Source organism: Molothrus ater, chromosome 1 (assembly GCF_012460135.2).
Source record: "Molothrus ater isolate BHLD 08-10-18 breed brown headed cowbird chromosome 1, BPBGC_Mater_1.1, whole genome shotgun sequence".
Taxonomy (NCBI): Eukaryota; Metazoa; Chordata; class Aves; order Passeriformes; family Icteridae; genus Molothrus; species Molothrus ater.
In genome coordinates, this window is record NC_050478.2 from 14,842,775 (window position 1) to 14,869,949 (window position 27,175).

Consider the following 27,175-nt stretch of genomic DNA (forward strand, 5'->3'; position numbering starts at 1 on the left):
AGGTCCCTGAGTTGTTAGCAAAGGGTCAGAGGTTGCTGTTGTGGAGATGCTGCAGCACTGCTGATTCTTTCAGCTGCAGTTTGCTTTCATCTGGGTTTTGGCCTCTGAAACTGTACCCTGGGTGTTAATGATAGCTCCTGGTGGGTGAACTCTGCCGTGTAACGACAGACGAGTTTCCGCTGAGTGTTCTTTGTGGTGTGCCAGCTGCTGGCTTCCTGCAGTACCCGCAGCAATAGCCGGCAGCACATTTGCAATTGTTTTTTCTTAAAGACATAGATGAGTGAGACACTGCATGTATTGAAATTCTCTAGCTTTTTACCTAAGAACATACTTGCCTCTGTTCTGCTTTTACTTTAACAGAAAAGCTTGGATTAAAGTAAGTTTAACCAGATGTTGTGATAGTCATGGAGGCAGTACAGCCTCGGAAGCATCAGTTACAGTCAGCTGTGTAAGAGCTATATTGATATGCTTAACTAAACTTTTCGTTTCCCCGTGTGGATAAATGCGAGGTTTAAGTTGCACAAAATTAAATAGTGTCTTTATGGGAGTAGTAAGTGGTGCAGAGTATGCAGGAATTTAATATACCACATGGAACAGACCCCCATGTTTTCTACTAGAATGGCTTAAATCATTATGTGGCATTCTTGATTGTAATCTGTCTGTGATGGAAATGCTAAATGTAGCCAAGAAGTCTTGTAGGCTGGAAAAAGCTATGTAAACAAGTTAAGTATCCAGTTCACACTTTCTCCCACCAAAAAAATTATATTTACTAGAGTGAAAATTAAGTTATGTCAAAAACAACTCATGGTTCTAAAAGCATTTGAAAAGTACTGAAACAACAGATTTTTTTAAATTCTGTTTTAATCACAGTTGTGTGAAGAGATGCTTGTAGTAATGAAAATCCTGAAATATTTGTTACAGAAAAATGCCTACTGACAACAGCAAGATTGAGTATGGTGATAATTTTTATAAATTTCTGGAGACAACATGATTTGAGTCAGTAAACTTGTGATGAACTATTGGAAGCTTATGTTTGAAAGAGTATGGAAAAGGGATATTTTTGACAGTGACAGTTCTAATGAGAAAAAAATGACATATATTTGTTATTGGTGCATATCCACGCTGTATATTTATCCTTAAAGAGGAAAGTTTCTAGCTGTGCATGTATAGAGGTTCTGTAGGTGTAGCAAACACTTTAAACCACAGCAATAAAAAGCAAAAAAAAAGTAGCAATAGGCTTGGTGTGTTTTAGTGGTTTAGGCTTGGAGAGTTGCTGCCTTTGCAGGGTGCTTGCACACCAGCATAAGCAGCACAGGACATTGTTTTTTCCTTTCCTAAAATTCAAAGAGCTTCATTGTATCCTTGTATGAATCCTCAGGTTCTGTGGGCAGGATGCAACAACGCAGGGTTTCATAGGCACAACAGTTTAAGAAGTGTAGAGGAAGTTGTAGTTGCAGACTGGATTGTCAGAGATGTAATTGTTATAGCTTAAACTAGGTATAAGCCATAGGTAATCAACATGTAAAGCACATTGCTGACGTTTTAATGAGCTGTAGTTGCAAGTCTGAGTGCTCTGCTGGACAGCATGCAGAGTTGTATTTCTCTCCTAATTTAGTGTTGAACTTTAAGCACCATACACCTGCTTTGTTAGTCTAGTTTTCCAAAATACAGCTGTCAGAGTTCATGCTGTAAATTGCAGTTCATTGATACTTGCCTGATAAAAATATTTAAATAAAAAGGAACATTTTTGTGAGAAAGAGTACCTGACTTGGCTCTTGAACTGTTTCATATATGTGGTCATCATGCACAGGTTGCTTGTTCTTGTGAGCTGTGTCAAAGTACTACCTGTCTTTCAAGCATTGAGATGCTTTCCAGAGTAACTCCTGAACTGTGGAATCTTGGCTTCAAATTATGATTCAACAGGTCAAGAAAGTGTTATACAAATCATCTCTTCATGTGCATACAAACCAAGCCAGGGACAAGGATGGTTAATACAGCAAAGCAGTGTTCTTAAATTAGTAATGATTTGTGGTATGGTAGTACTGTGAAGATCTAGTCATGAGTTACAAGCTGTCTGTGCATGGCAGTGTGTACACACACTGTTTGAAGAAAGGTTCTTCCTTCAAAAGTGGTGCTGAGTAACCAGTGTTAATCCTGCCTGCACTACAGTGCTCTCCAAAAAGCCTGAGAACAAAGGGAAGAGATCAAGGTTGCACTTGGGGTTTGCTGACTAGAAAGATGAAGGCTCTTTGTCAGTAGCTGCATCTTCAAGTTGCCTCTGTGCATCTTTTTCCTGTTCTTTTACCTTCTGTCAGCATGAAATTCTGACATGTGTGGGTTCTGAAATAGAGATATTTAATGAAAAGACAAATCGTGGTGTGATTCTTGGGACTGTCCTTTGCAGGGCCAGGAGTTGGACTTCAGTGATCCTTGTGTGTCCCTTCCATCTCAGAATATTCTGTGAATAAATTGAGTGGGCTTTAGTAGCAATAGTCTTCTTTACAATTTGCTATGGCACTTGTTTTTCTTGTGATGAGTATTACTTAGGTGTGCAGCCAATTGCAGGAGTTTGTCATTAAGAGAAATTGTCAATAGATTTTGCTAGTGAAAACACAGAAATACAGTGAAACACATACAGAAATAGAATGAAATCAGGCATGGTATGTAATTTACCCTGCCTTTATAGGTTTGCTATGTTCCATAAAAGTCTATATTCTGTAGGTTTTTCTGGCTTTCTAGAAGTTCCCTGGCCATCTTTGGTTCCTTGTATTTAGCTCCTTGTATTCATTTTTAATGTAAGTCCCTAGAGAAGTCTGTATAGTTTGGATTGGTCAGGTCTGCAAGTAGAGAGGGATTTCAGCCCAGCATGCACAGGTCAGACGAGTGATCATCCACAGCACAGGAGGTTTGCAGTTGAGGCTCTCTTACGTGTCTGAGTGTGAATATACATCTGTTTCCCTTCAGTTTCCTTCAGGGAAGAGCATTTGGTGAGAATTTGTACTTCAGATTATGAACCCAAGTGTCTGTTTTTTCTCATGGACAATATGCTGTAAATCTGTAAATATTACAGGGAACAGTAACTGGAACCCCACTTACCCCTTTTCATCTAGCTCCTGCTATATGAGCCCTTCAGTAGGTAAGCTAGAGACAAAACTACCAGTTTTTCTGTCTCTGTGCCTTTTGTTCTGTGTAGCAGAACAAAGGTTTAATTAAAGCTCATACTAGTATATCCTGTAGGATGATAGAGCATTCCCAGAAAATGGGAATGCAAACCCTCTGGGGCTGAGGAGGGACTGGAGCTCATTTACCTTACTTCCTGTGAATGCTACAATACTGTAAAATATCTGGGAGCCATTACCACCTTCTGTTATGTCCCAACTGGATCTACTGCATTTTATCTTTCTCATTGTGCAGAGATGTCAGATACCCGAAAACTTTATCATCTACAGTTGTTCTGAAACCTCTACCTGTATTTTTTCTGATTATAGATGAAATTTATGTCTTCCATCAAGAAAAACCTTCCCCACAATTCCGTGCAGTCAGGCACCTAACTTGGGCAGATTTGTTTCCATTCCATAATTCAAATCAAAACCAAAAATTAATTTGCATAAAAATACCCAGTTGCTTTTCATTCCATTATTTAGAACTGTCAGAAAGTTGAGAGCTTCTGTGAAACCCAGAAACAAACATGAGCAAATTCTATGTAAAAGCAATAATCGGTCAAACCATGTGAGTGCTTGTGAAGTTAGTGGTTCAGTCTTGAAGCAGCTGTGTCCTGTATAAACTAACAAACACCCCATACTCTGGGGACACAAGATGATACCATGAACAGTCTTCCAGCTCTGTTCTCATGAGCTGTGGCCAGCCTGCTCGTACTTGTACATGAACATTTTCATTTATTCTGCTGAAGAGGCCATGTGTTGTAGGTGCCCATGCTGGGGTTTCAGCAAAAGACACAAGCGTATTTTAGAACCTAACACCTACTGATTTTTCCCACTGCATTCAGTCTTTTTTGATGAATTTTAAGCTACTTGATCTTGTGGGAAATTTTTTAGAGCTGTATGAATCAACTGTGGGTAGTAATGTAGTGTAACTCAGAGTCTTGGCAGTTGCATTACTCTTGGTGTTTGCCTGCCTTACTGGGCACAGGGTGCGGCACAGGAGTTTCGATGTCAAACTTGTACAATTGTGGTATCTTTTCTCATGGTGTGGGCATGCACAAATGTGTATTCTCATCTCTTTTTGGACTCCCAACCCTGGAGGGGAATCTTCTGAACTAACAGTGACATACACTAATTGTGGCAGGTGACCTTACAGAACCATGCTGGAATGGAGGAGCCGGTCTCCCTAACCTAAGCAGAAAATCAGTTTTCTGTAGATTTTAACTCTCTTATAATTGAAAGTTAAGTCTTAACTAGTATACTATATATTATTTAAATATATAAAACAGTGGTTATAGAAGTGATTCTCGTGAGTATTTGGAGACTTGTTTTATTCCATTAACTTAGAAATAACCAACAGAAGTTAAGTCAAATGTGAAATACTGTTGATTCTTTTATGCTGTAGCATCACAGTAGCTGAAGTGGTATGCCTTAAAGTTTTCTCAGGAAACATTTTGAGTAAGCAGTCCTGATGTGCTGAACTTTTTGTGTAAAAGTTATTTCAGTGCTAAAGAATTTTTTATTTTGCACTTCAGTCTGTGATAACATCCCATTCTTTCCACATTACTGCAAGCAGTTCAAAACCTGCTGCGTTCATGCCTGTAAAGTTACCAGGGGCAGAAGGAACATTGTAGTCTTGAGCCATGGTGTTAGGCTGGTAGATAGGCTGTTGAAGGAAGGCTTACTTAGAGCATTCCCATTTGGATTGGTGTGTTGCAAAGCCCTGCTCTGGGGACTGCACTTCTGTTGTCCATCTTGACTTTTCCCATCAAATTCACTTTCCCTACATGGGGATGCTGTGCTAGTTCATCTGTCATGATGCAAGGTCAGGAGCTGGACCTCTGTGAAGGGCAGCCATCACAAGGCTGGTCTGCATCCAGGGAACAAATAGTTTTGTAGGCTGAGTTTAGGATTGGGTTCTTTGATTAAAATTGCCAGCAACTCAAGCACCAGTGTTTATCCCAAATCTCTGCCTGTTTAATGAAGAATGCATCACGTAGTTTCTTAATGGTGGTCCTGGAATTTACTATGTGGTGTATTCTGACTATACTATCACAGTAACACTGATTAAGTAAATAACATAGCTGTGAAGGTCAGAAAATAAAGAATTACCAATTTAAGATTTGTGGAAAAAGCTATACCCATAAATAGCTTTCAATAGTTCTTGATTAAAGCTATTGAAAGCTTTAATCAAAAGTAACTCAAGTAACTCCTTAGTGTAAAACTTTTTTTTTTTTTACAGGTGACTTAGTAATATGCCTCTCTCAAAACAGAACAGCAAGATGCCATTTTAGTGCTTTCTTTTATAGTGAATTGCTTCTTTACAGTGAATAGTTGTACAAGCAGATATGTTTAGAGTTGTTTCATGTGCAGGCAACTTGGGGATTGTAATTAATGACATCTGTTGAGGGAGTTCTGTTGTCAAAAGTATTTGAGGTCATTGCTAGAGGTTTGTCGTCTCTAATTGCTGTCCCGTGTCACTAAGTTTGTTTGGTTCTTCAGTCCCTTCTTTTCCCCCCACTTTTTTTTTTCAGAAATATCAATGGGATTCATTTTGCCAGTCAATAAAATTCACACTGAAAAGCATGGCCCTCAGCTAATGCTAGAAAACCTTCTGGAGGGAGGGAAGAAGGAACTGTTTTCGCAGGGTAGCCATCAAGTTCTGAAACAGGCATCCCCAGAGACTATTTCATTCTGCTTATTTTAGAAACTTGTCTCTTCCTGCTCCTTTTTTAACCAGAGCCTTGATGCTGGGGGTGGGGGCTTGGCTGTGTGACCAGTGTAGTCCAGCACACAACCACTGGCTCTGGCTGAGCAGCAGGAGCTTTTGCATCCCTGTCCCCTCCAAGTTCTGTTTTTCTCCATCATCATCTCACCACTTCTGCCACACCAGGATAAGTGATTTTGTAGCCAGGTGGAAGGAACAAGACACTTTCTTTGTTGGATTAGTTTCAGACAGATCTTTTCTTGTTCCAGCTGTCCTGGTGGCCACAGTAATGCTGGCATTGATCAAAAAGGAAAGCAGCAAGAGTAATCAGCCAGGAGGTTGACTAACAAGAGGGAATAATCAGCAAGGAGAATGGGACAGCTCTCTTCAGTGACTTTCCATCCTTGCACTACATGAAAGAGGCTGTAAATGTAACATCAGCTCCAGGAGGAATCAATTCCGTGCAGCATTTCTGAACTGAGATTTAAACCCGTGAAAATACAGCTCGTGCTAAGAGGTGTCAGGCTGAGGGAAGCACGAGTCAAGTCCAGAAGTGTGAGTTGTGTATTCATTTCTAGGTTTCTAAGTGCAGTTAGAGTGGTGTGTGGGGCTATGAGTCAGGTGGCTGTCTGGATACTGCTTTAAAAAGGTGCTTGTTTGCACGACAGCTCAGCTCCTGCTGCGCACTGAAATGTTTCCCCCGTGCTCTGGTTGCATGTTTCAGTGGAAAGCTTTGCACTGAGGCAGAGTTCAGAATGCAGTAGGGGCAGATGCCATGGAGTGTTTTCCTGTGCTTGCCATCAGCTTGGTGGGTTCTGCATTACTGGGTGAGAAGAGCAGCTCAGCTGAAGGGAATAATCCTGCAGGAGCCCAACACGTCATTGTTAATATTAGCTTAATATCTGTATAAACTGTGGCCTGTGCTGAGCTGGGGAGTGATGAGAGGAGAGCAGTGTAGCCATCAGTATTTAATTTCAAAAGAATAAATGTGTGTATAACTCTTACCTTTCTTCCTTGATCCTATTTGCCCAGTTAATTTTCTGGAGGGATGATATTGCCATTCTAATAAATAAATTTAAAGCTTTGGTACTGTGGAGTAGTCAGTTTCTAAATATTTTGATGATTAGCAGAATGTGACGGTTCTAAATACTTAATTTACAAATTCAAAATTCTATGGAGAAATAATCCTTCCTTCTTTCTGTTGTCACTTAATGAGTAATTTCAAATTAAAAGCTCTAGAAATTTCCATCAAAGCTGATTTTATAAATAAAAAATTTTCTTCAAGCATTAGTTTGTCAAGACAGTAAAAAAAAACAACAACTTGGAAAGCATTGAATCTAAACGTTTAAGATCATGTCCATGTTTGTTTTCCTAAAATATTTAACAAAAACAGAGTATGGTTCACAAATGTGCAGAAATAATTTTAAAATCAGTTTTTCAACAGCACACCATTTGCAGCCTTTTAGAAAGGATCCAAGTGGTGATACAGTATTAAAGAGATTTCAGTCTCTTGGCTTTAAGTTGCTTTTTTTCAGGGTGGAAAAAAAACCCTTTTTCAAGGATTCTGGAATCTTTTTCAAGGTATGAAAAATGCATTATTTTATGATTGGCTTTTTGCAAATATTAAAATGAATATTATATGTGTTGTGTTAGAAAGTACTGCTGTATTAATTCTCTTAAGTAGTGTGTTAAATATAGTTTTAGGTTTTAAAAATTGTTAAAATAGAAACAATGCTATGTAGGATACTTTTTTTTAAAGAAAGGACTTGCAGCGAGATAGCAGCCACAGGACACCTAAATCTTTCAGAGAAAAAGAATTTATGGCCCTCTTATGAGAAGAAACGAACTTCTTCCTGCCTCGATGGTGCTGTTAGGATTCAGAGGAAGAAGCTGACGATGACCAGACAGAATCCTGTGTTTGAATGGAATTTATGCATCATGTATGAAGTGTATGAATATGCAACAGGCTGTTGTTTTTAAAGGTTAATCCTTTGTTAACGGATGTCCTTTTTCGGGCTTTTGCTGCCCAGAAAAAGGTACCTGGATGTCCGTAACTCTTTGTTTCTATTGTCTCATATTGTCCTAATTCAAATTGTCCAAATTATTATTACTCTAATTGTATTACTATTTTTATAACCATTTTATTACTATCAAACTTTTAAAATATAAAAAAAAAAAAAACCAAGTGATTGGCATTTTTCACAAAGGCTTTAGAAAGGGTGGAACAAGTATAATAGAAAATAGTTAAATGTTGCATTAAAATATTAATTCATTGTAACAATTGCGGTTTTATTCAGTTGCAGTCATCTCTGGTTGAATACTGACACGACATTTGTAGCTCCACCAAGGGTTTCCAAAGGCTTCCTTTGGCCAGCCGGTGCGCTCGGAGTGATTTGTTTGGGTTTATTTCCTTGATGGAAGAATCTGCTGGGACTTGCAGGGAATGCATTCGGCGCTGCAGCAGCTGCAGGAGGGTGGGAGGACGAGGGCGTGCATGGCTTCATTTGCATGGGGCAGCAGTCAGAGCTGAGTCCCATCAGCAGATCTGTGCTCGCGTTTCCCAGCCCTCGGCAGCTGGAAAAGCTGTTCAGCTGGGGAGGCAGAGGAAGAGAGCTGGAAAAGCTGTTCAGCTGGGGAGGCAGAGGAAGAGAGCTGGAAAAGCTGTTCAGCTGGGGAGGCAGAGGAAGCGAGCCGCTGCGGAGAGGCATTGGCACAGCCATATATGGGAAAGGACATTTTCCTTGTTAGCCGTGCTGGGACACTGTGCCCAGAGCTGCATTCATCACGCGGATGCTCTTCCACTGGAACGTTTGTCTTCCAAACGGTCTTAATCATAGCTTTAGCACTGTGTCACATCTTTGCTGACTTATTTATATAATCTGTGTGGACTTGCTCTGCATCCACTCTTAGTCTGCCCTAAAAAGGTGAACTGTTTGTAGTTTTCTTGTCTAGGCTGACAGAAAAGTTGGTGCTCATCTGGTGCCAGCAGCTTGGCTTTTTTCTTACTGATAAGTCCACCCCATTCTGGGCTGTACTAAAAGCAAAACTGCTTCTCAAATAACAAAATATCCTTTCACTTGAGGGAAGCAAAGTTTGCTGAACACAGCATACCTACCATAAAACCAGGAAAGAAGAACCTGAAAATTGAGCAATCTGGTAAGGACTTGCTGTCCGGACTCCTGGTTTGGTAGGTGAGCTCCTAACCATGTAACCACTGTCTTTCCAAGCCTTGGTTCAGTCCCTTCATCTGTCTTCCACCTGCTCACATTCCTGGGGTCACTTTCCCTCTGATCAAGGTTTGTGGTTGCACAGGTTGAATTTAGGTGATTACTTAGAAAGGGACTTAATAAAAGTGTTCTGGAAGAGAGTTTTTGTGAATGAAGGACTGGTCACTTGCAACAGTGTGCAGAGAGAAATTCAAGTTGTGTATATGCAGAAAGTAGTGTTCAAAAGTTAAGTAAGCTAGAAGTCATGCTTCAATTTTCTCCTCTCTTTTTAACCCCTAATTTCTTTTGTGTTTATGCATAACATCTATCAAAGTAGTTCAAAAGCATATTCTCTTAATTCTGCTGTGTCTAAACTGCACTGCCTGTCCTCTCAGCATAGCATCCACTGAAAAGTGAGCCAAAATGATTTATCAGAAAAATATGAGCCATCTAATACTGTTGTTGGATACAATTTGTTAGCAAAGGTTTGGCTTCTGTTTGAAATTTTCCCCATCAGATTTTGGAGTGGCCATCCCTTCTCTGGTAGGTCTGGCTGGATGTGCAAATTAACAATTGTGTTTCAGTGTGCAAAAACCAAAGCTCAACTGCTGAACTAATTTGAGCATTGCTTACTTTGTTGCTAATTTATACAAAAAACAGTACTTCTTCTAGAAAAATGACATATTCTGTTCAGGAGATTCTGCCAAATTCACTTTCCTTGGCTATACTGCACGATATTTTTTAGGACAAAAAGTTATTAAGAATACTTTTGTTTCAAGGATGACTGGAGAGGCTTTAAATAGCAGCAACATTTTAGGGTGTTCAAGGAAACTGGCCGTTATCATCTAAGTTCTCAGAACTCTTAAAATGAATAAAAGAGAAATATAATTTAAAATAGTATCAAAATTTAAAAGGCAACTGACCCTGGCTGACTACCTGCTATTAAGGTAGGAAACAATTTAGAAAAATTTATCCTTTCATTAGTACTTACAGCACTGAGCAATTTTTTTTTTTCTTTGATATGGGTGGTATCCATTAATTTTCTGTTGTCTAAAGAAGAAAAAACGGGTAGATTTTAAGTCAGGGATGCCTTATGGTGCATATTTTGAGATTAAATTTCTAGTTTGTTGGATAAAGTGCAAATCTGTAAAATGCCCTTTGAAGATTATGAAGAAAATGTTTTGTAAAAAACATGTTTTGGTGTTTATCTTAAAACAGAGGTGTGAGTCTAGAAGCTCTGTTTCCGTCCTGTAGGACTGTGGTAGCTTTATTTAGAAGCCTCTCTGTGATAACATTCAGAGCATAAATATTTTTTATAACGTGTTAAAAATTTGGTCTGGGTTCTTCCTCCCAAGTCAACAACGTTTCCAAATTTCTCATAGCTTGCTGGTTTACTTAGCAGAAGAGCATTTCAAAATAATTTAAGAAGCTACCCTGTTTGATGTCTTCTAAATACAGTGTAGCCCACAAACATGGTTTGTATTAGGGCAAAGCTGTCCAGTGGTACAACTAGGATAATTAGATTTGCATTCGTTCCGTGTTCCTTGTCTCCTCTGAAACACTGTTGTGTGTCCACAGCTTCGTGAAATTATCTTTTTTGCACTTACTCATTAGAGTAAATCATCCAGTTTGGTTTCTGTTTTGTCTTCCAGACTAATTTCAAATGGCTCACATGTGCTGGCGTCCTCTGTTGCTTGATATGGAATGGATTTGCCCAGCAAGGTAAGGCACTTGATTGCACTGCAGTAGTTAATTGCTGCTTTAAAACTGTATCTGTTTAGCAGTTATTTATGTGGATAAATATATCCTCACTAGACAAATGCTAATGGCAGTAGGTCAGTCGTATCTCTTGTCAATAACCTGTAGTTAGAACTTAGTTTACAAAACCAGAGTGAACCAAAGTGAAAGGCTGTTGTTGTAAAACACCTTTTTATACCTGAAGTGACAGATTTGCGTTCCTCACTAGGTGGAAGCGACTGCATAAAAGCAAATGCAAAGTCATGTGGGGAATGTATACAAGCAGGACCAAACTGTGGCTGGTGTAAAAAAACAGTAAGTGTTGCAAAAATCTTTTTATGGTTTGGTTTTTCCCCTTGGTTTCAAACTCTAGTAAATACTTTACCCGTATAGAAATGACTGTTTTCATTAATAGTAATTTCCTGTAGTTCTTCAATTCGATACTTATTTGGACTTTAAAAATCAAATGCTGTGATTTTTCTGATTTGAGTATAAACATTTTTCACAATGTTACTTCTCCTTTTCTAAATCCTAAGTGTATACAGACCCTATAAGCAGTCTCATAGTTATTTAAAATTACTCCAATGTGGAATCTGTCTGAGTATGCTTAATTATAGTCTTCCAGTGACATTAGAGTTAGAGCTAATTTTAGACAGATGTAGGTGGAGTAGGGAAAGAGATTGAAGGGGATTTTTCTTCTAAAAGAAAGATTTTCAAATTTTAGTTTTCTGTTGATAGACCTGAGGAGTAAGAGATAGGTTTGTGTGGGTGGCTAGTTTGTTTCATTATGAAACAAAAAGGGTATGTTAAGAAAAATTAAGTTTAGGAAACTGCAAAATATAAAATATAACCACCGTATGCTGACATGTCTTCTTCAGGTTAGAAACAGAGGAAAATATTTTCTATAGCTCTTCTTTGGTTTGTTATTGAAACTGAGAAATTTTCCTTTTTCTTGCTAGATGATAATTTATTTTTATTTCTATATATTGCCTACTTACTATTCCCCAAACCAGCTTATAAACTTGCAATATTTAATTAAACTGATTGATTTTATAATTTCACCTTGAGCTATCAGATTTCCTGGAGGTCTGTGTCACCAAAAACTGACAAGCTTTAGTATACATTTATTTATATGCATATTTTAAGGGAGGGAGCAGAATCAGAACTACCAAGTTTCTCAATTAGAAGCCTTATTTATTTATATTTGAGGTTATAGCTTTTTTAAGGTTTGATGTAATGATAATTTGTTGTTCAGAACAAAGTTAAGGATTGATTTTGCTTACGGGTGTTGCTTTCAGATTGAATTTCCCCAAAATAAGAGTTGTCTGTCTTTGCCCTGCTCTGTCAGCATATAGCTTTTACTTTGTTGTGGAGTACCAAGGTACACTTATATAATCTTAATTAAAAAGGAAAGAATGTTAAAAGCAGGCTGTATGAGTAGGTTCACGTTGGTACTATGTGAAAATGAAAGTTTTTTCTACTCATAGTCACTTCTAGAGTAGCCAATTTAAACAGATGTCCCACTTCTGATGGAGTTGGCATTGGGCTTTATTTTTTTCCTCTCTTGTATCTTATACACAGATAAGTATAAGTAGATGCAAACTCCTGGGGTAAATAGTAGTCATTGAATATATGTAGTATCATTTAATGTATTTCAAGACTGTGTGTTTTATTACTGAACTTTGGAAAAAAATTAGATGTGATCATTGTAGAAAGAGCAGTTGTGGGTAGAATATAACAATTTGCACTTTTGCTGTGTTTTCTAGGACTTTTTGCAAGAAGGAGAGCCAACATCTGCCCGGTGTGATGACTTGGCAGCACTGAAGAGTAAAGGCTGCCCCATGGAAGATATAGAGAATCCCAGAGGCAGCAAACAGGTGCTCGAAAATAGAGAAGTGACAAACCGTAAGAAAGGTGCTGCAGAGAAGCTGAAACCAGAAGCCATTACACAGATCCAGCCACAGAAATTATCACTGCATCTAAGAGTTGGTAAGGAGAGTTTCGTTCCAGTTTTGGGATGATTCTCTGTCGCTTCCACGTCTTCATTTTTTGATTTGCATGTGTAACCATTTTGTTACAGAAATGACTGTTTTTCAGATAATGTGAATGATAGCAGAGCCATTCAGTTAGCTCCACATGTTTGGGTACTCCAAATACTGTTTGATTTTTGGGGAAGATTAGATATTATCACTTGCTCTATTTTCCCAATAGAATTTAGGAGAAAATTGATACAACATGGATTGTTAGATATATCAGAAAGGTAAAATTGTTTTGTTTTCAGTATTTTGTAGTTGATTTTCTACAGTGTGCCTGTAGGATAAAAGTAGAGGAGTCAGCAAAAACATCAAGTTACTGGAGCATTTCCTTTTGCTTGAAGTTCTGCTGTTTCCTGAAGTGTGCATGTCTGAACAAAGTGCTTTTGTAGTTATGCAGCACAATTTTTGGATTGCTACGTAAAATACCTTCCAGAGGCTAAAGATGTGGGCACAGAACCACAGCAGTGAAAACACAAAGTAATTGTGTAGCATTTCTAGCCCCTAAAGAGAACTTTATCTAGTTCAAATGAGGGAGGTGGGGAGGAGCAGGGCTGGTGGCTCACTTGAGCCCAATGGAGATTGTCCTCAGGGAGAGTTCCTAGGTATTGTAGACACATTGAGCAGCTGCCTTGTGTTTTACTGGAAGAAGAGCTTGTACTTGGGGTCAGCTGCTTGGTGGTAGTTGCAGTGATAATTGGAAGGTGATGTGAAGCAGGCTCAGCATGATGTAGAGAGAAAAGTAATGAAATTTTTTTTGCAATTTTGGTATGGCTCCTATTTATTTCTAATGGGAACTTTTTTGCTTCAAACCAAATTACTGTTCCTCTGCTGACACAGAAGTTTCTTCATCAGAACATAGCAGGGACCTGGGCAACCAGAATCTAATTACCCAAAAGATGTTTGTAAGCACTTCCATTGGTATTAGTTCTCTGACAGACTGAGAACTGCAGAGAGATACTTGCTTTCTGTGCAGGCTTTTTGAAATACTAGCTAAGGAAAATTGAAACAGATTTTTTGTGCTGGCTTTTTCTCCCCTTTGTTGTTTGGGGTTTTTTTTTGTGAAAACCATGTTACATAGCTGTGTGACTTGCTCATGTAATGTTTTTCTCACTTCACTAATTTGCTGATGTTAAGTAAATGTTTCCTAATTTTTAAGCAAACTTAAGTAGCAGCAATACTCCATTTAAGTTCAATGACTCAGAGGAGTGGGCAATCCTATTGATTTAATTCCATATTTCATATAAAATAGGCAAAAGAATACTGTTCCAGTTTCTGGGAAAGGGGGTGTGTGGTATGTGTGTGCAGTCCTTCTGCACTGTCTTTCAGCATCAGAGTGAGACTACATTCTTCTGTAGGTAAATGCAGGGTTTGGGCTTACAATCACAACAAATACTAACTTGCTGTTCTCTCACTGCCATTTCTGTGCTCTGAGCTTGGTAGATGCAAAGTAACTTGCAATATTCCATCCAGAATTATTTTTTCTTTTATAAACCTATTAAAATAATGTAGTTTTTAACTTTTGAGAATTATTGAAGTAATCTTGGATGAAAATAGATGTCGAAAATTTGTGCCATTAGGTCTTACAGGAGCCTTGTTAGAATGACTGCAAGTATGAAGATTTGAAATTGCAGCAATTATAAGAAGCTTGGGTTTTGGCATGATAATTTTTCTGTGGGGAGATAAAGTACCTCAGAAATACAAAGTTGAACATCTGAAAGAAACACTTGTTGACATTTTTTTAATCATAATTTGTTGTTAAGCATTTCAGTCAACAGGAGAAAAAAATAACTCACCTTAATAACTCACTTTTAGTAATTCAAAACCTTCATAAGAATTTACAAGCCTTTCCTTAGAAAGGCATTTTTCTTGCCAGCGCAGTTATGGAATTTTTAATGGTTTCTGTTTGTTGTTTAATCTCCAAAACAGGGGAACCCCAGACATTTTCATTAAAATTCAAGAGAGCTGAAGACTACCCCATTGACCTTTATTATCTTATGGACCTCTCCTATTCTATGAAAGATGATTTAGAGAATGTGAAAAGTCTCGGAACGGCTCTGATGTTAGAGATGGAAAAAATAACTTCAGACTTTCGGATTGGTAAGAAAGATTTGCCTGTTCTAAAAATACAATAATTTTCTTCTAAGTTTCCTTCCTGATGTTTTTCACATTATTGTATATGAAGAGTATTTTTTTTTCAGTTTAGCAGTATAATGGCAGATGTTCTAATACACAGGACCCGTTGAACAGTGTAAAAGTATTTGGCATTGGTGGAGAAGATGGGACATGAACAAGTATAAGAGCTATTTCTGATGTCAGTTCAGCTATAATGCATTTGAATTCTGTTGTGTGATAATGAGAAATGAGACTCCCATTCTTCAACTTACAGGGATTTTGTTGTTCTTTTCTTAGGCTTTGGCTCTTTTGTGGAGAAAACTGTGATGCCTTATATAAGTACAACACCAGCCAAACTCAGAAATCCTTGTACAGGGGACCAAAACTGTACAAGTCCATTTAGCTATAAAAATGTGCTCAGCCTTACCAGTGAAGGAAACAAGTTCAATGAACTTGTAGGTAAACAGCATATTTCTGGGAACTTAGATTCTCCTGAAGGTGGATTTGATGCAATAATGCAGGTTGCAGTTTGTGGGGTAAGTGTGTATTTTTTTTTTTTTTACTTTTCTTTTAGATGAAATTGTTTGAATGCAGCCTTAGTGTTTTATGGTGGCTGACATTTGAGTATGTCACCTCCTGTGAGCAAGACAGGGTAGGTGAGGAAGAATTGAATGAGTGAATGAAACTGGGAAATGTGAAGGTGCCAAACAGAGGTTGTGATCACAGCACATAGGGACTCAGCTTTTAAAGTTTGCTGTAGAGGAAGACTCAGGTTCTGCTTTAAAATGTATGAGATCCTGAGTAAGCAATTATTCTCAGATTATTTTTAAGGTCTGGAAGCTTCTTGTGGTTGCAGAAATTTGGTGTGTTGTGACTTTTACTAGTTTCTCAAAGTAGATGGAAAACTGGTTTTTTACTTACTTTTGAAGGCCTAAAGGTTACTTGTTTCTGTCATTTTTTCAGACTGTTCTATGCACCTGTACAAAATGGACTCCCAAAATAGCAATACCCAAGTTTATTGCTTTGTTTCCATATTATTTTTGCTGTTGATCAATGGATTCAAGACCTTCTGAAATGATCTGGAGTCTTGATTTAAAATGCAGTGTTTATCATAAGCCTTTTAGGGTTTTTTGGTTGTAACTGTTAGTATATGACACTTCTGCATGGTCTTCTTTCATTAAATTAGCTAGGGCTTCAGTTCTATGAATAAATTTTAAAAAATAGAAAAGGGCAATTTACATAATTAAACAGTTGTGAGCCAGGATGCTGGTGAGCCAGTCCTCTGGCAAGCACTGTGCTGGGTGCAGATCTGCACTAGGTTGGCAAAGCCTGATGATTCTCCAGAGTCTTATGCTGGGCAGCTCAGCACTGCAGCAGTGCTGCACATCAGCATCCTGGGGCTGCCTGCTCATGGCATGGGAGTGGAACTGGCACTGAGGAGCCTGATTTCTAAACCCTGTCACTATTCAGATACTCCACTGAGAACTGAACAGGGTCTATCTCAAAAAGAATCTTTTTTGCCTTTGATGAAAAATCTGCAGCAGATATTTTAGAGCAGACATTAAATGAAGCACAAGTGTTTCCAAGGTTTACATGAATTAATGTTTTCCAGGGTGACACTTCTGCAATGTGACTTCTCCTAAGTCTCTAATTTTCCATGTGCTTCTCTTGCAAGAGTTGGTTCCCAATGGTTTAAAATAAATTGGTACAAAATACCAAAAATATGCTTGTGTTTTTCCCAAGGAACAAATTGGCTGGAGGAATGTTACAAGACTATTGGTGTTTTCCACGGATGCTGGATTCCACTTTGCAGGAGATGGTAAACTTGGTGGAATTGTTCTGCCAAATGATGGGAAATGTCATCTGGAAAATAATGTGTACACAATGAGCCACTATTACGTAAGTCATTATATCATCTTCTAGGGAAATGAATACTTTATGATGCTTAAGCTCAAAAGAACTTATTGGGTCATCTGATATAGTGTCAGACCACTATGTCTTAGAAAATTTATCTGTTTACATTAAGTGATTTTACTTAAACTAAAGCAAATGTGCAGGAACTAATCTAGTCTTAATTGGAAAATTTCAGGAAATGGCAGCTTTCATGCTATGACTATATGTTGCTGGATTTTAACCTTTTTGATGACTAATAGTCCTGTATGCTACACTGAATCACAGAATATTCTGATTTGGAAAGGATGCACAGGGGTCATAGAGTCCAGCTCCTAAGCTGGACTTGTATGTCCACTGGAAAACTGATGGTTGTGTCATGAGTTTATTATTTCACCAGTATTCATTTTCAGAATAGTTTACTAGTGAAAAATACTGTAAAATATCTGCTTGAATGTTTTTTTAGGACTGAAATCTTCTGATGCAAAGTTTATGGTGAGAGTATGGTTAACATTGCATTCGTGGTTTATTGGAAGGGAGATCTGACAAATAATGCAAAGAGAAAAAATTACCAGGTGGGGTAACCACAATAAGCTTCACCAAGTTTGGGTGTTCATATATTCCTGACTTGGAGTGAAAATAGCACAATCAAAAACCTAAAATCAATTCAGTTTTATTTCACCATTTCTTTGTGAAACAGTGCAAAAAGTAGTGGTTTTGAGGGACTGAAGATAATCTTCTAAGGACATTGAGATTAAGGATTTAACCTTTTGTATGGCATAGAATGTGATAACGTCCATGTGAGGAAACACCTATCTTCATGAGACATATATGAAATCTTACCAGTGCCTGTTTGTTTTCAGAGGTTGTTTTGCTTTAGAACTGTGACATGCAGAGTTAGAAGTTCTGTGTATGTTTCTAAAGATGATTTGTATTTATGATGTCAGAGTCTTTTTGATTATTTTCTAGCAACATGTCTCAAATTTGAATTTAATTTTATGCTTGACTTTTTTAGGATTATCCCTCTATTGCTCATCTGGTACAGAAACTTAGTGAGAACAATATTCAGACAATCTTTGCTGTTACTGAAGAGTTTCAGGCAGTCTATAAGGTAAAGAAATTACTCTGAAGTCATTAAAATTGACTTACTTGAAATTAAAGTAATTGTGGAAGTAAGTGATCGTAGAAGTAATATTTTGCTACCCACATACTTTATTATTAAGCTTTTTTTATTTCATCAAATCAAAGCTGATTCTCTGTGTAGTTTCCAGTGAGAAAGTGCCCCTTCTCCTAGCTACTCTTTATAGGTATGACTGAGTGGAGAAAACATTTGCAGTTCTAATTTTTGTGAACGTTTTTACATCAAAATAGCTGAGGGGGGTGTGGACACTGAATCAGGGGACACACTTATGAAAGAACATATTTTGTCTCTTTTGTTCTATTTATATATCCCATGCTTAAAATTAACTAAACTGCTGGATGTGATTGTGCAATAGGAAATGACTTCGTAAAGGACATGCATATTTTTCCTTCTTTTAACCTGTTTTTTTGGTTTTGGGGTTCTTTCTTAAACTGTATTCAAATTTTTGTTGGAAAATTATGCCTGCCTATTTTTAATGTATTCCAAGTGTGGTTGAAGAGAGATTGTGGTCAGCTTGTACAAGGCTTAGTTTCTCTTACCAAATGTAGAGTTTGTGCCAGTAAGGCTGTGTATAACCTCAAAAATGTGTTCATCACTGCAACACAGCTTTATTTTCTGAAGTACCTGACTAGTTAATCCACTAATGCATTATATCATCATTTTTACTGCAAATTATACTCTGTTTGATAGTAAGACTGTACTTTTCCTTCTTTTTTGTCAATATTGAAAGGAACTGAAAAATCTGATACCCAAATCAGCAGTGGGAACATTGTCTTCAAATTCCAGTAATGTGATTCAGCTGATCATTGATGCATACAATGTAAGTTCAGATTTTATGTATTAATTTTTCTTGCTTGTAAGTTTTTCAAGCAGAGACTCTGAGGTGGATTAGTTAGTGTTCTACACTATAAATACAAGTGTATTTATTGCTGTAAAACACTGTAATCATTAAGCCTCTGTGGCAGTAAGAGTATAAAGATACACTCCTAAAGTTATTTTAAATGGCATTACAAGGAAAACTTACCATCCTCGTTTTCCCTTTCAAAAAATAAAATTCACAACCAAATCCTACACTGTTTCTTCAGCTTCTTCACTTTTACCTTCTTCCAACTGTTAGCAAAAAAGGCCATTTTGCTGGGTTTGGCCCCACAATATTTTCTTCATTGCTGCATTGTGTGTAAATGAGGCTCCCTTCTTCTTTGGAGTACATGGGGTAAACAAGTGGCTCCAACATCTGTGGAAACCTGTCCTGACCTTGTAACAAGCTCAGACATGGGAAGGAGTGACCACAGAGTGACTTTGGGCAGCCCTGGGCTGGTGTTTCTCAGCACATTGGAACTTAAATAATTCCACTGTGCCTCTGGGGTTGGTGCTTAGACCTGGGTGTATTTGTATAATGTCTGCTCTTCAACAGAACACTTCTGCAACTCAGTTTGAAATTAGGTAATAACTGCTGTTTCAGTCCCTTTCTTCAGAGGTCATCCTGGAAAATACCAAGCTACCAAAAGGAGTGACAATCAGTTACAAGTCCTTCTGCAAGAATGGAGTGAATGACACACAAGAAGATGGAAGGAAGTGTTCTAACATTTCTATTGGAGATGAGGTAACTCAGAGTATATGATCTGCTGCCCAAGTACAAAATGCACTTAAAAAGTCCAACACAGCATTTCTTTTTAATAGTACAGACAAAACTCCTTGTAGTAACATGACACCTCCCTTTTTTTTTTTTTTTTTTTGCAGGTTAGATTTGAGATTAATATAACAGCTAATGAATGTCCAAAGAAAGAACAAAATGAAACAATTAAAATTAAACCACTGGGATTCACTGAAGAAGTTGAAATTAATCTCCAGTTCATCTGTGAGTGTCAGTGTCAGAGTGAAGGAGAACCTAATAGTCCAGCCTGCCATGCAGGAAATGGAACATTTGAATGTGGTGCGTGCAGGTAAATAAATACACATTTTCTTTATTTTTGCCAAAGAGAAATATGAGCAAGATCTTTATTTCCTTAATTAGGGTTTACTTGGGTTTACTAATTTTTTTTTTAAGAACAAGAATTGCTGTTACAGGCCTGTTTCTTTTAGGATACTCTGAAATACTGCCATATCTCTGCAAATAATCCCTATGCTTAAATATTGATCATTAGATCAGCATTGTTTTATGAGTCAGAATTCAAATTCGGCCTTGAGTCAGTACTTTAAAGGATATAGATCAGGTTTTGGTGTTCCTTTTTAAATCAAGAGAACAGATTTTCCTATCTATGTGTAGAAAAACTTCTTACACTTGGTGTCACTGTCACTGGTGTCCACTTGGCTTCATGTGGGTGAGAACAGGCCTGTGGGTAAGCACAGCCTTTTGTTTTGTAAATGCAGCACATTCCCAATGATCTGTTGTCTCTGATGGACACCATGTAACAGTCTGTTGATCACTGATGGGAACAAGAGCAACCTCCATTTTCTCATCTGTATCTTACCCTTGATGATGAGAAGTGCTGATCCCTGAAGTTCTCAGTTTGGCAGCTCTGAAGATCATCTACTCTCCTTCTTAATTGCTGTTCATAAGAACCTTTTCATTGAAATACAACAGCATTACAGGGAACAGTTGTTGTCACTTGCGAAATAATTACTATTCTGTCACATGAGAGAGGGATTAATAATGATTATGTGACAGTTTAGTTAGAGGGAGTGACACATAGTCTCTCACCTGGAATATCAGATAAGATAATCAGCATAAAAGCAGCTTAGTCCAGTTTGCTCCAGTGCCTTCAAGAACTGGTACATAGGTGTCTGTTGGAAACCTCATTTGAAGTTTAAGTTGAAACATCCCTTGAGAGAGCAGTCACTTTTAGTGCTGTTCTTTGTGCTATTCTTGTGGCCTTTTTTTTTGTGTGTGTGTGTGTGTGTGACTTTCAGTGAAGGTTACATTTTCAGTCTGCTTTTACCTTGCAGATGTAATGAAGGACGTATTGGAAGACTATGTGAATGTAGCACAGATGAAGTAAATAGTGAGGATATGGATGCTTACTGCAGGAGGGAGAACAGCACAGAAATCTGCAGTAACAATGGAGAATGCATTTGTGGACAATGTGTGTGCAAGAAAAGGGAGAACACCAATGAAGTGTATTCTGGCAAATACTGTGAATGTGACAACTTCAACTGTGATCGGTCAAATGGTTTAATCTGTGGAGGTGAGAGATGCTTCAGCTTTCTGCAGGAAAAGCTGGTCAGCAGTTCACAAGTCTGTCTTCTCTACCCAGCAGAGTAGAGATACTTAGCTAAAAGATCAAAGCCACTTGATAACAGAGATGAGGATACTCACAGATGTAGTGATTACAAACACTTGTCTGTTAATAAAACAGCCCTCTGAACAGGTAGTCTGTTAATGCACATTTCACCTTCCTTCAATCACAGCTCCAAGAAGGGCATAAAGTGAACTTGACTTCTGCTGCTTATCACAGAGTTACCCTCAGGTATTTCAGTAAAGAAGGCTGAGACAGCTGTCCTGAGATTGTAATGTTGTACTGGCTCAGTGTAAGTAAGCACTGTGTCAAAAGAACGAGAGAATACCCTCAGCTTACTTGTAATAGTGAGTGCTTGACAGGATACCAGTGAACTGCTTGACACTGTTCTGAAGGGTAAGTGAAGACTAGAATGTGCAAGATCCAGAAAAACACCTTAAGCACTTGAAGCAAGACTTTGATGATAGTTAATTCCTGAAATCAAAAGCAATTTAAAACATTCAGCACCCAGTGTCTAAATTATTTTGCTACTTTGCATGTGGAAGTATCTGGTAGGAGTATAACTACTATCTCAGTGTTGTCTGTGCTGCAAAAATAAAACAGAGAAGCCACTAAGCTCTAACTGAGTGATGAGAATACCTCATTTGTCTGATTTGCTCAGAATCCACTATTGCTCTACAAAGGATGGGAGCAATGGTGGTGATGTTCCAGAATACACAGTGACAGGAAAGTGTTGACTGAAACACTTCATTCATTGGAGAAGGAGAGGAGTAGCCAAACACCTTTCTTTGTCATCCAGATCAGTATAAAGGCATCTTGTTGATTGTGCAGAGAGTGTAAGGAGCATGAAGTTGGGTTGGGTGTGTGAGGTCAGAAGTACAGCAGCTGAATGTTGGTGTCCTGTGGAGCCAAAGCTGTTTCATTTTTCTGTGTTTTGAATACTTGGTTAGTGCACTCCTCATCTTTTTAAGTCTTACTTTGTACATTTGTATAGTGATAGATAGGAAGACAGGAGTGGTCCATTTAGCTGTAGCAGTCTGTATCTATCTGTATTATCATGTAGCAGTCAATGCATACAAGATTGTAAACTGAAGCAGTGCTGTCATGCTCTTCACCCAGGGGAGATATGGTCATCACATTATACTATTCTTGATCTCATATTCCTGAGTCTTGTTATTTTGTTTATGAAGAGAAATCCATATATATAGGAGAATGGGAAAAGGGAACAAATGCCTGCAAGTAGTCTTTCAGGGAGTATAAATTCAAAATTTATTTTGTACCTCTTAATTCATTCTTCATTATCTCACCATGATTTCTTTTTCTTTTATCTACCCTGAGGTGGTGAAGATTTATTTCTCATTGTCACAGATGTTTTTATATTAGACTTGATTTCATTGCAATACCTTTTCACTGCACAGGAAACGGGATCTGCAAGTGCAGAGTGTGCGAGTGTTTCCCCAACTTCACTGGCAGCGCCTGCGATTGTTCCTTGGATACTACACCGTGTATGGCATCGAATGGGCAGATTTGCAATGGAAGAGGAACCTGTGAATGTGGCACCTGTAACTGTACAGATCCCAAATTCCAAGGCCCCACCTGTGAAATGTGTCAGACTTGCCTTGGTGTCTGTGCAGAGCACAAGTACGTACCCAGAAAACCAAGTCCCAGCTTCTGTGCATTTTGAGTTTGTCATATGTGAGAATTTTTAAAACAAAGATAAGTAAAACTTCCACTAAGATTTTTATTTAAAAGAAATACTACTGAAATTACTACCTTGACAGTCAATAACTAAACCTAGACCTATGTGGGCCAGTGAAATTTGGAAATCCAGGTTTTTAGAAACCTAGTGTTTTCTGTGTGAAAACTTTGAAATATGTTTAGGATTAGTGGCTAAGAGGATTCCTGTGCAACTCACTTTGTGCTGAGAAAAAAACTTGGTATTTTTAGTATAAAAATCCTGTTCAATCTGCTTTTTTCAATTAATTATTCAGTGATACCCCACTGTAAAGCTCATCACTGAGTTTTTCTTTTTAACCTGTGTGTGTTCCACTCTAAGTACCCTGTTCTTACAGAGCCTTCTCTGAGAGTATTCATTTCCCAGGTAGAGGTGTTGAAAAAGTTTGGGTTTTTTTTCTGTCCTTCAAACCTGTGGGTCATTCAGGGAAAGAGGATTTTATGAAAAGGGCTTTTGTCAATCTCAAGGTATATAAATGTTCTGACTGGTAAACGCCATGTCTTACTTTATTTTTTTCCTAACCTTTGTGGCAAAAGGGTTGGGTTTTTTTGGGCTTTTTGCCCTGTTTTCTCCATAACATTTCTTGAGATTAAATGCTAGAAATCTTCCATGAACACATTCAGAAGCACTTCTTCTGTTTTGTTCTTGCCCAGGGACTGTGTTCAGTGCAGAGCTTTCGATAAGGGCGAGAAGAAGGAGACGTGTTCCCAGGAATGCATGCACTTCAACATGACGCGCGTGGAGAGCCGCGACAAGCTGCCGCAGCCGGGCCAGCCCGACCCCCTGTCCCACTGCAAAGAGAAGGACGTGGATGACTGCTGGTTCTACTTCACTTACTCTGTCAACTCCAATGGTGAAGCCAATGTCCACGTGGTGGAGACCCCAGGTAGGAACATGATGTTGCCTGTTCCTCCTTTGTTGTTGATTTGTGCAGTTGTTGGGTGCCTCTGGTTGATTTGGGTGAGTTAAATGCATTCAGAAATGGGTGCCTGTTACCTGAGTGACAGTTGTGCATGTCCAAGTAGAAAAAAAAAGTAGAAAAAAGTTTTAGAAAAACATGTGTGTCCCTAGATCTAGATTTTTCAAACCCTTGGGCTGATATAGAAACAGATTCTATTTTTTAAAAACAAAAGGTAAATCAGATATGCGTATTTGTTGAAGCATTTCCTGTTTGCACTTGATGTACTCTGACTTACTTTATCTCTCCTGTAGCAAGTCCTATTTAGATAAATTTTGATAATTTTTTTAACTAGGCTTCTGCTACCGGTCATAAACAATGGAGTCTGTGGGGTTTTGTTCCTTTTTTCTTTTCCTTTTTTTGATAATTTGAGATCAGTCTACATGAGATTGTGTACTATGCTGCAAACTGCTTGAATTTTTTTATGCTGAAAACCTTTGCTTTTACTCGACTGTGGTACCTTCAATAGTAGATCCCAAAATAATTTTGTTTAGTTGATCCTTAATAGATCAATCTTCTGATAGAAAAAAAAAGTGAGAACAATTCAACAATTCTATAGCTCCATCAGTAATTTACCATTTCTTTACCAAGAGTATTGTTAGTTTGAATCACTGGATGTTGCATCTAACAGTGCAGAATTTATGGTTCTGTACTTTAGCAGTTTGTGGTCTCCTGATTTTTAAAGGCCTGATAGAAAATACACGTTAGAGTTTTAGTGCTGTATTATATACTTGAGGAATTTTCAGAATGTATCATTTTAATGATCATTTCTTAACACAGTCCTAGTGGCTAGTGGCTCTTAGAAATAAATACTGCTTCAATTCAGAATGTTTTAAATACTCTACCAAAGTAGTCCACAGTATAGAGGAGCTCTCTCTCCTAGGACAAGCTGTATATGCCCTATGCTTTTGGGGCCTGACCTTTTCATGTACAAACTTCTGCTGCCTTAGCTCAAAGGTGAATCAAGCCCATTGTGCATGAGGAGGCACCTTAATTTGTGCCATACAAGTGCTGAAGGAACAAGCTCTGGTCAGTAGAGCAGTGCTCTGTGGAGCAGACACTTTTTCCTGACTGGCTCCCAAGGAATTCCTGTCATGTCCCTTCCCACTTCCCTCACTCTTGCAGAGGCAGCTATGAAGATAGGGAGTGTGGGGGAAGCTGTGTTCTATCCAGTTGTTCTGTTGTAGAGGACTTGCATTCATTTGCTTCTGACTCTTTCAGTCTGTGCACTGAGCTCTGCAAAAGCCTTTCTTCAGTTTGTGGTTATTGGGAATTTCATGTTAACAGTGGAGTTGGATTTTAATTTGGAGGGTTATTATTTCTGTGTCAGCCACTTTAAATCACCTTCTATCTCATCACAGTCTACAGCTTCTTTGTGAGGGGAAGAGGAGGGGCACACACTGATCTCTGTGGTGACCATGACAGCACCCAAGGGAATGCCCTGAAGTTGTGTCAGGGAAGGTTTAGGCTGGATATTAGAAAAGGTTCTTCACCCAGAGGGTGGTTGGGCACTGGAACAGGCTCCCCAGGGAAGTGGTCAGAGCACCAGCCTGACAGAGGTCAAGAATTCTTTGCACAATGTTCTCAGGCACAGGTGTGACTCTTGAGACTTCCCTGTGCAGGGACAGGAGTTGGACTCAATGGTCCTTGTGGTTCCCTTCCAACTCACGATATTCTGCTTCTGTGTGTGGGGCCTGTTCTGCTGGTTGGCATTTGTGCTGTCACAGCTTTGACTTGGAGCTCTTGCATGTTTAAATACAGTTGCTAGTTATTTTACTCTTAATACTGTAAATAATTAGCTTAAGGGGTAAGTAGCGTATAGACTATCGTTCAGAACAGAACGGTTGTTCTGTTGCTAAGATCAAACGCAAATTAGAAGGATAAAAATAAGCTGGAATGTTACAGGATGTACATATTCCAAAAATTCTGTTATTTGAAAGAAAAGTAATATTGGCTTATTTGATATTTAAAATACTGGCTTCAGTACAAAATCAAACATTAACAGCTTCTGGATATGCATTACCTTTACCATTTTGGAAAATCATGTTTCCCTTGCTTTGTTCCCCAGAGTGCCCCAGTGGTCCTGACATCATTCCCATTGTAGCTGGTGTGGTTGCTGGAATTGTTCTTATTGGACTTGCATTATTATTGATTTGGAAACTACTAATGATCATTCATGACAGAAGAGAATTTGCTAAATTTGAAAAGGAGAAGATGAATGCCAAGTGGGATACGGTGAGTCAAGAAGCTTTTCTATGCATAAAAGCTGCAGTAGCAGAGGAAAAAGAGAAGATTTTTGTTCATGCGCTTTAAAGTGTTTCACATTATAACCAGTCCTCTTGGAGAGGTGTTTCTTGAGGCAAGAAAAGAGAGTAGTTGCTCAGGTTTAAATAACATTTCAGAGAGGAAATGTGATGGTGACAGAACAGTTCAGCTTTGCAGTTCTACCACACTCTACAGCCTATGATTAAAGCATTTATTACAAGGATGAGTCATTTCTGTAGAAAGCAAAGAAGAAAATTTTGCACTGATTGAGGAAATCTTGTAAATACTCACACAGGGTTAGTTGGGAGACTTCCATAAAGTCACAAAATCATGGCTGGTACTGGTTTGTTGAAATCTTCCCAGCTCTTTGTCAACAGAGAAATGTGCAAGAAAAACAAGCCTGTGCTCTATGGCTTCCAGAGACTGCAGAATCGCTGCCTCTGGGCAATGTCAGGAGCCTGCTAATCAAGAGCCCCTTCACCACAGTTCTGTAGAAGTCAACGCCCCCATGTGCTTGATGAGAAAATATATTTTTAAGAAATTGTCCTAGAAAGCCTTTTGGTTTTATTTAAGAAAATTGATTAATCTCGTAATGGGGAAAAAAAAATTACTAACATTTTATTTTATATATAGCATGATTCTTTTTCAGTGATAGTTGAGAATGTTGCTTTTTCTTTCCTGTTGAATTATTCGACATTGACCATTTCTTTTACTTCAGCAAGAAAATCCAATATACAAGAGCCCTATTAACAATTTCAAGAATCCAAACTATGGACGTAAAGCTGGTCTCTAAGTCTCAGTTTGTATCTCCTTTCATTTTCTTTCCTTTTTTCCCCCTTTGCATGTCACTTCAAACTCACTGTGTGTCACAGTCCGTTAATCACAGTTTGAGTCTTGCTCAGTGTATCTACTTCTGCTTTGATTGTGGGGCTTTCAAGAATGCAGCTTGAAAATTTTTAACTGGTTTTGACAGTGAGATTGCTTACTTACT

At 38.3% G+C, this 27,175-nt stretch overlaps 1 protein-coding gene across 2 annotated transcripts in view; it reads left to right on the plus strand.

The window, feature by feature from the left end:
- Positions 1–27,175, plus strand: part of ITGB1 (integrin subunit beta 1) — a 46,022-nt gene that overhangs the window by 11,013 nt on the left and 7,834 nt on the right. The window contains exons 2-16 of one of the 2 annotated variants that reach the window (XM_036406493.2): positions 10,727–10,796; positions 11,041–11,126; positions 12,578–12,800; positions 14,774–14,944; positions 15,257–15,495; positions 16,703–16,858; positions 17,865–17,960; positions 18,721–18,810; positions 19,453–19,593; positions 19,731–19,933; positions 20,937–21,175; positions 22,645–22,867; positions 23,615–23,847; positions 25,988–26,154; positions 26,903–26,983. In XM_036406493.2, coding sequence (XP_036262386.1) covers positions 10,727–10,796; positions 11,041–11,126; positions 12,578–12,800; positions 14,774–14,944; positions 15,257–15,495; positions 16,703–16,858; positions 17,865–17,960; positions 18,721–18,810; positions 19,453–19,593; positions 19,731–19,933; positions 20,937–21,175; positions 22,645–22,867; positions 23,615–23,847; positions 25,988–26,154; positions 26,903–26,977 — 2,412 coding nt within the window. In that variant the 3' untranslated portion in view covers positions 26,978–26,983. The remainder of the gene's footprint in view (positions 1–10,726; positions 10,797–11,040; positions 11,127–12,577; positions 12,801–14,773; positions 14,945–15,256; positions 15,496–16,702; positions 16,859–17,864; positions 17,961–18,720; positions 18,811–19,452; positions 19,594–19,730; positions 19,934–20,936; positions 21,176–22,644; positions 22,868–23,614; positions 23,848–25,987; positions 26,155–26,902; positions 26,984–27,175) is intronic. The other variant, XM_036406494.2, reaches the window with a different exon arrangement.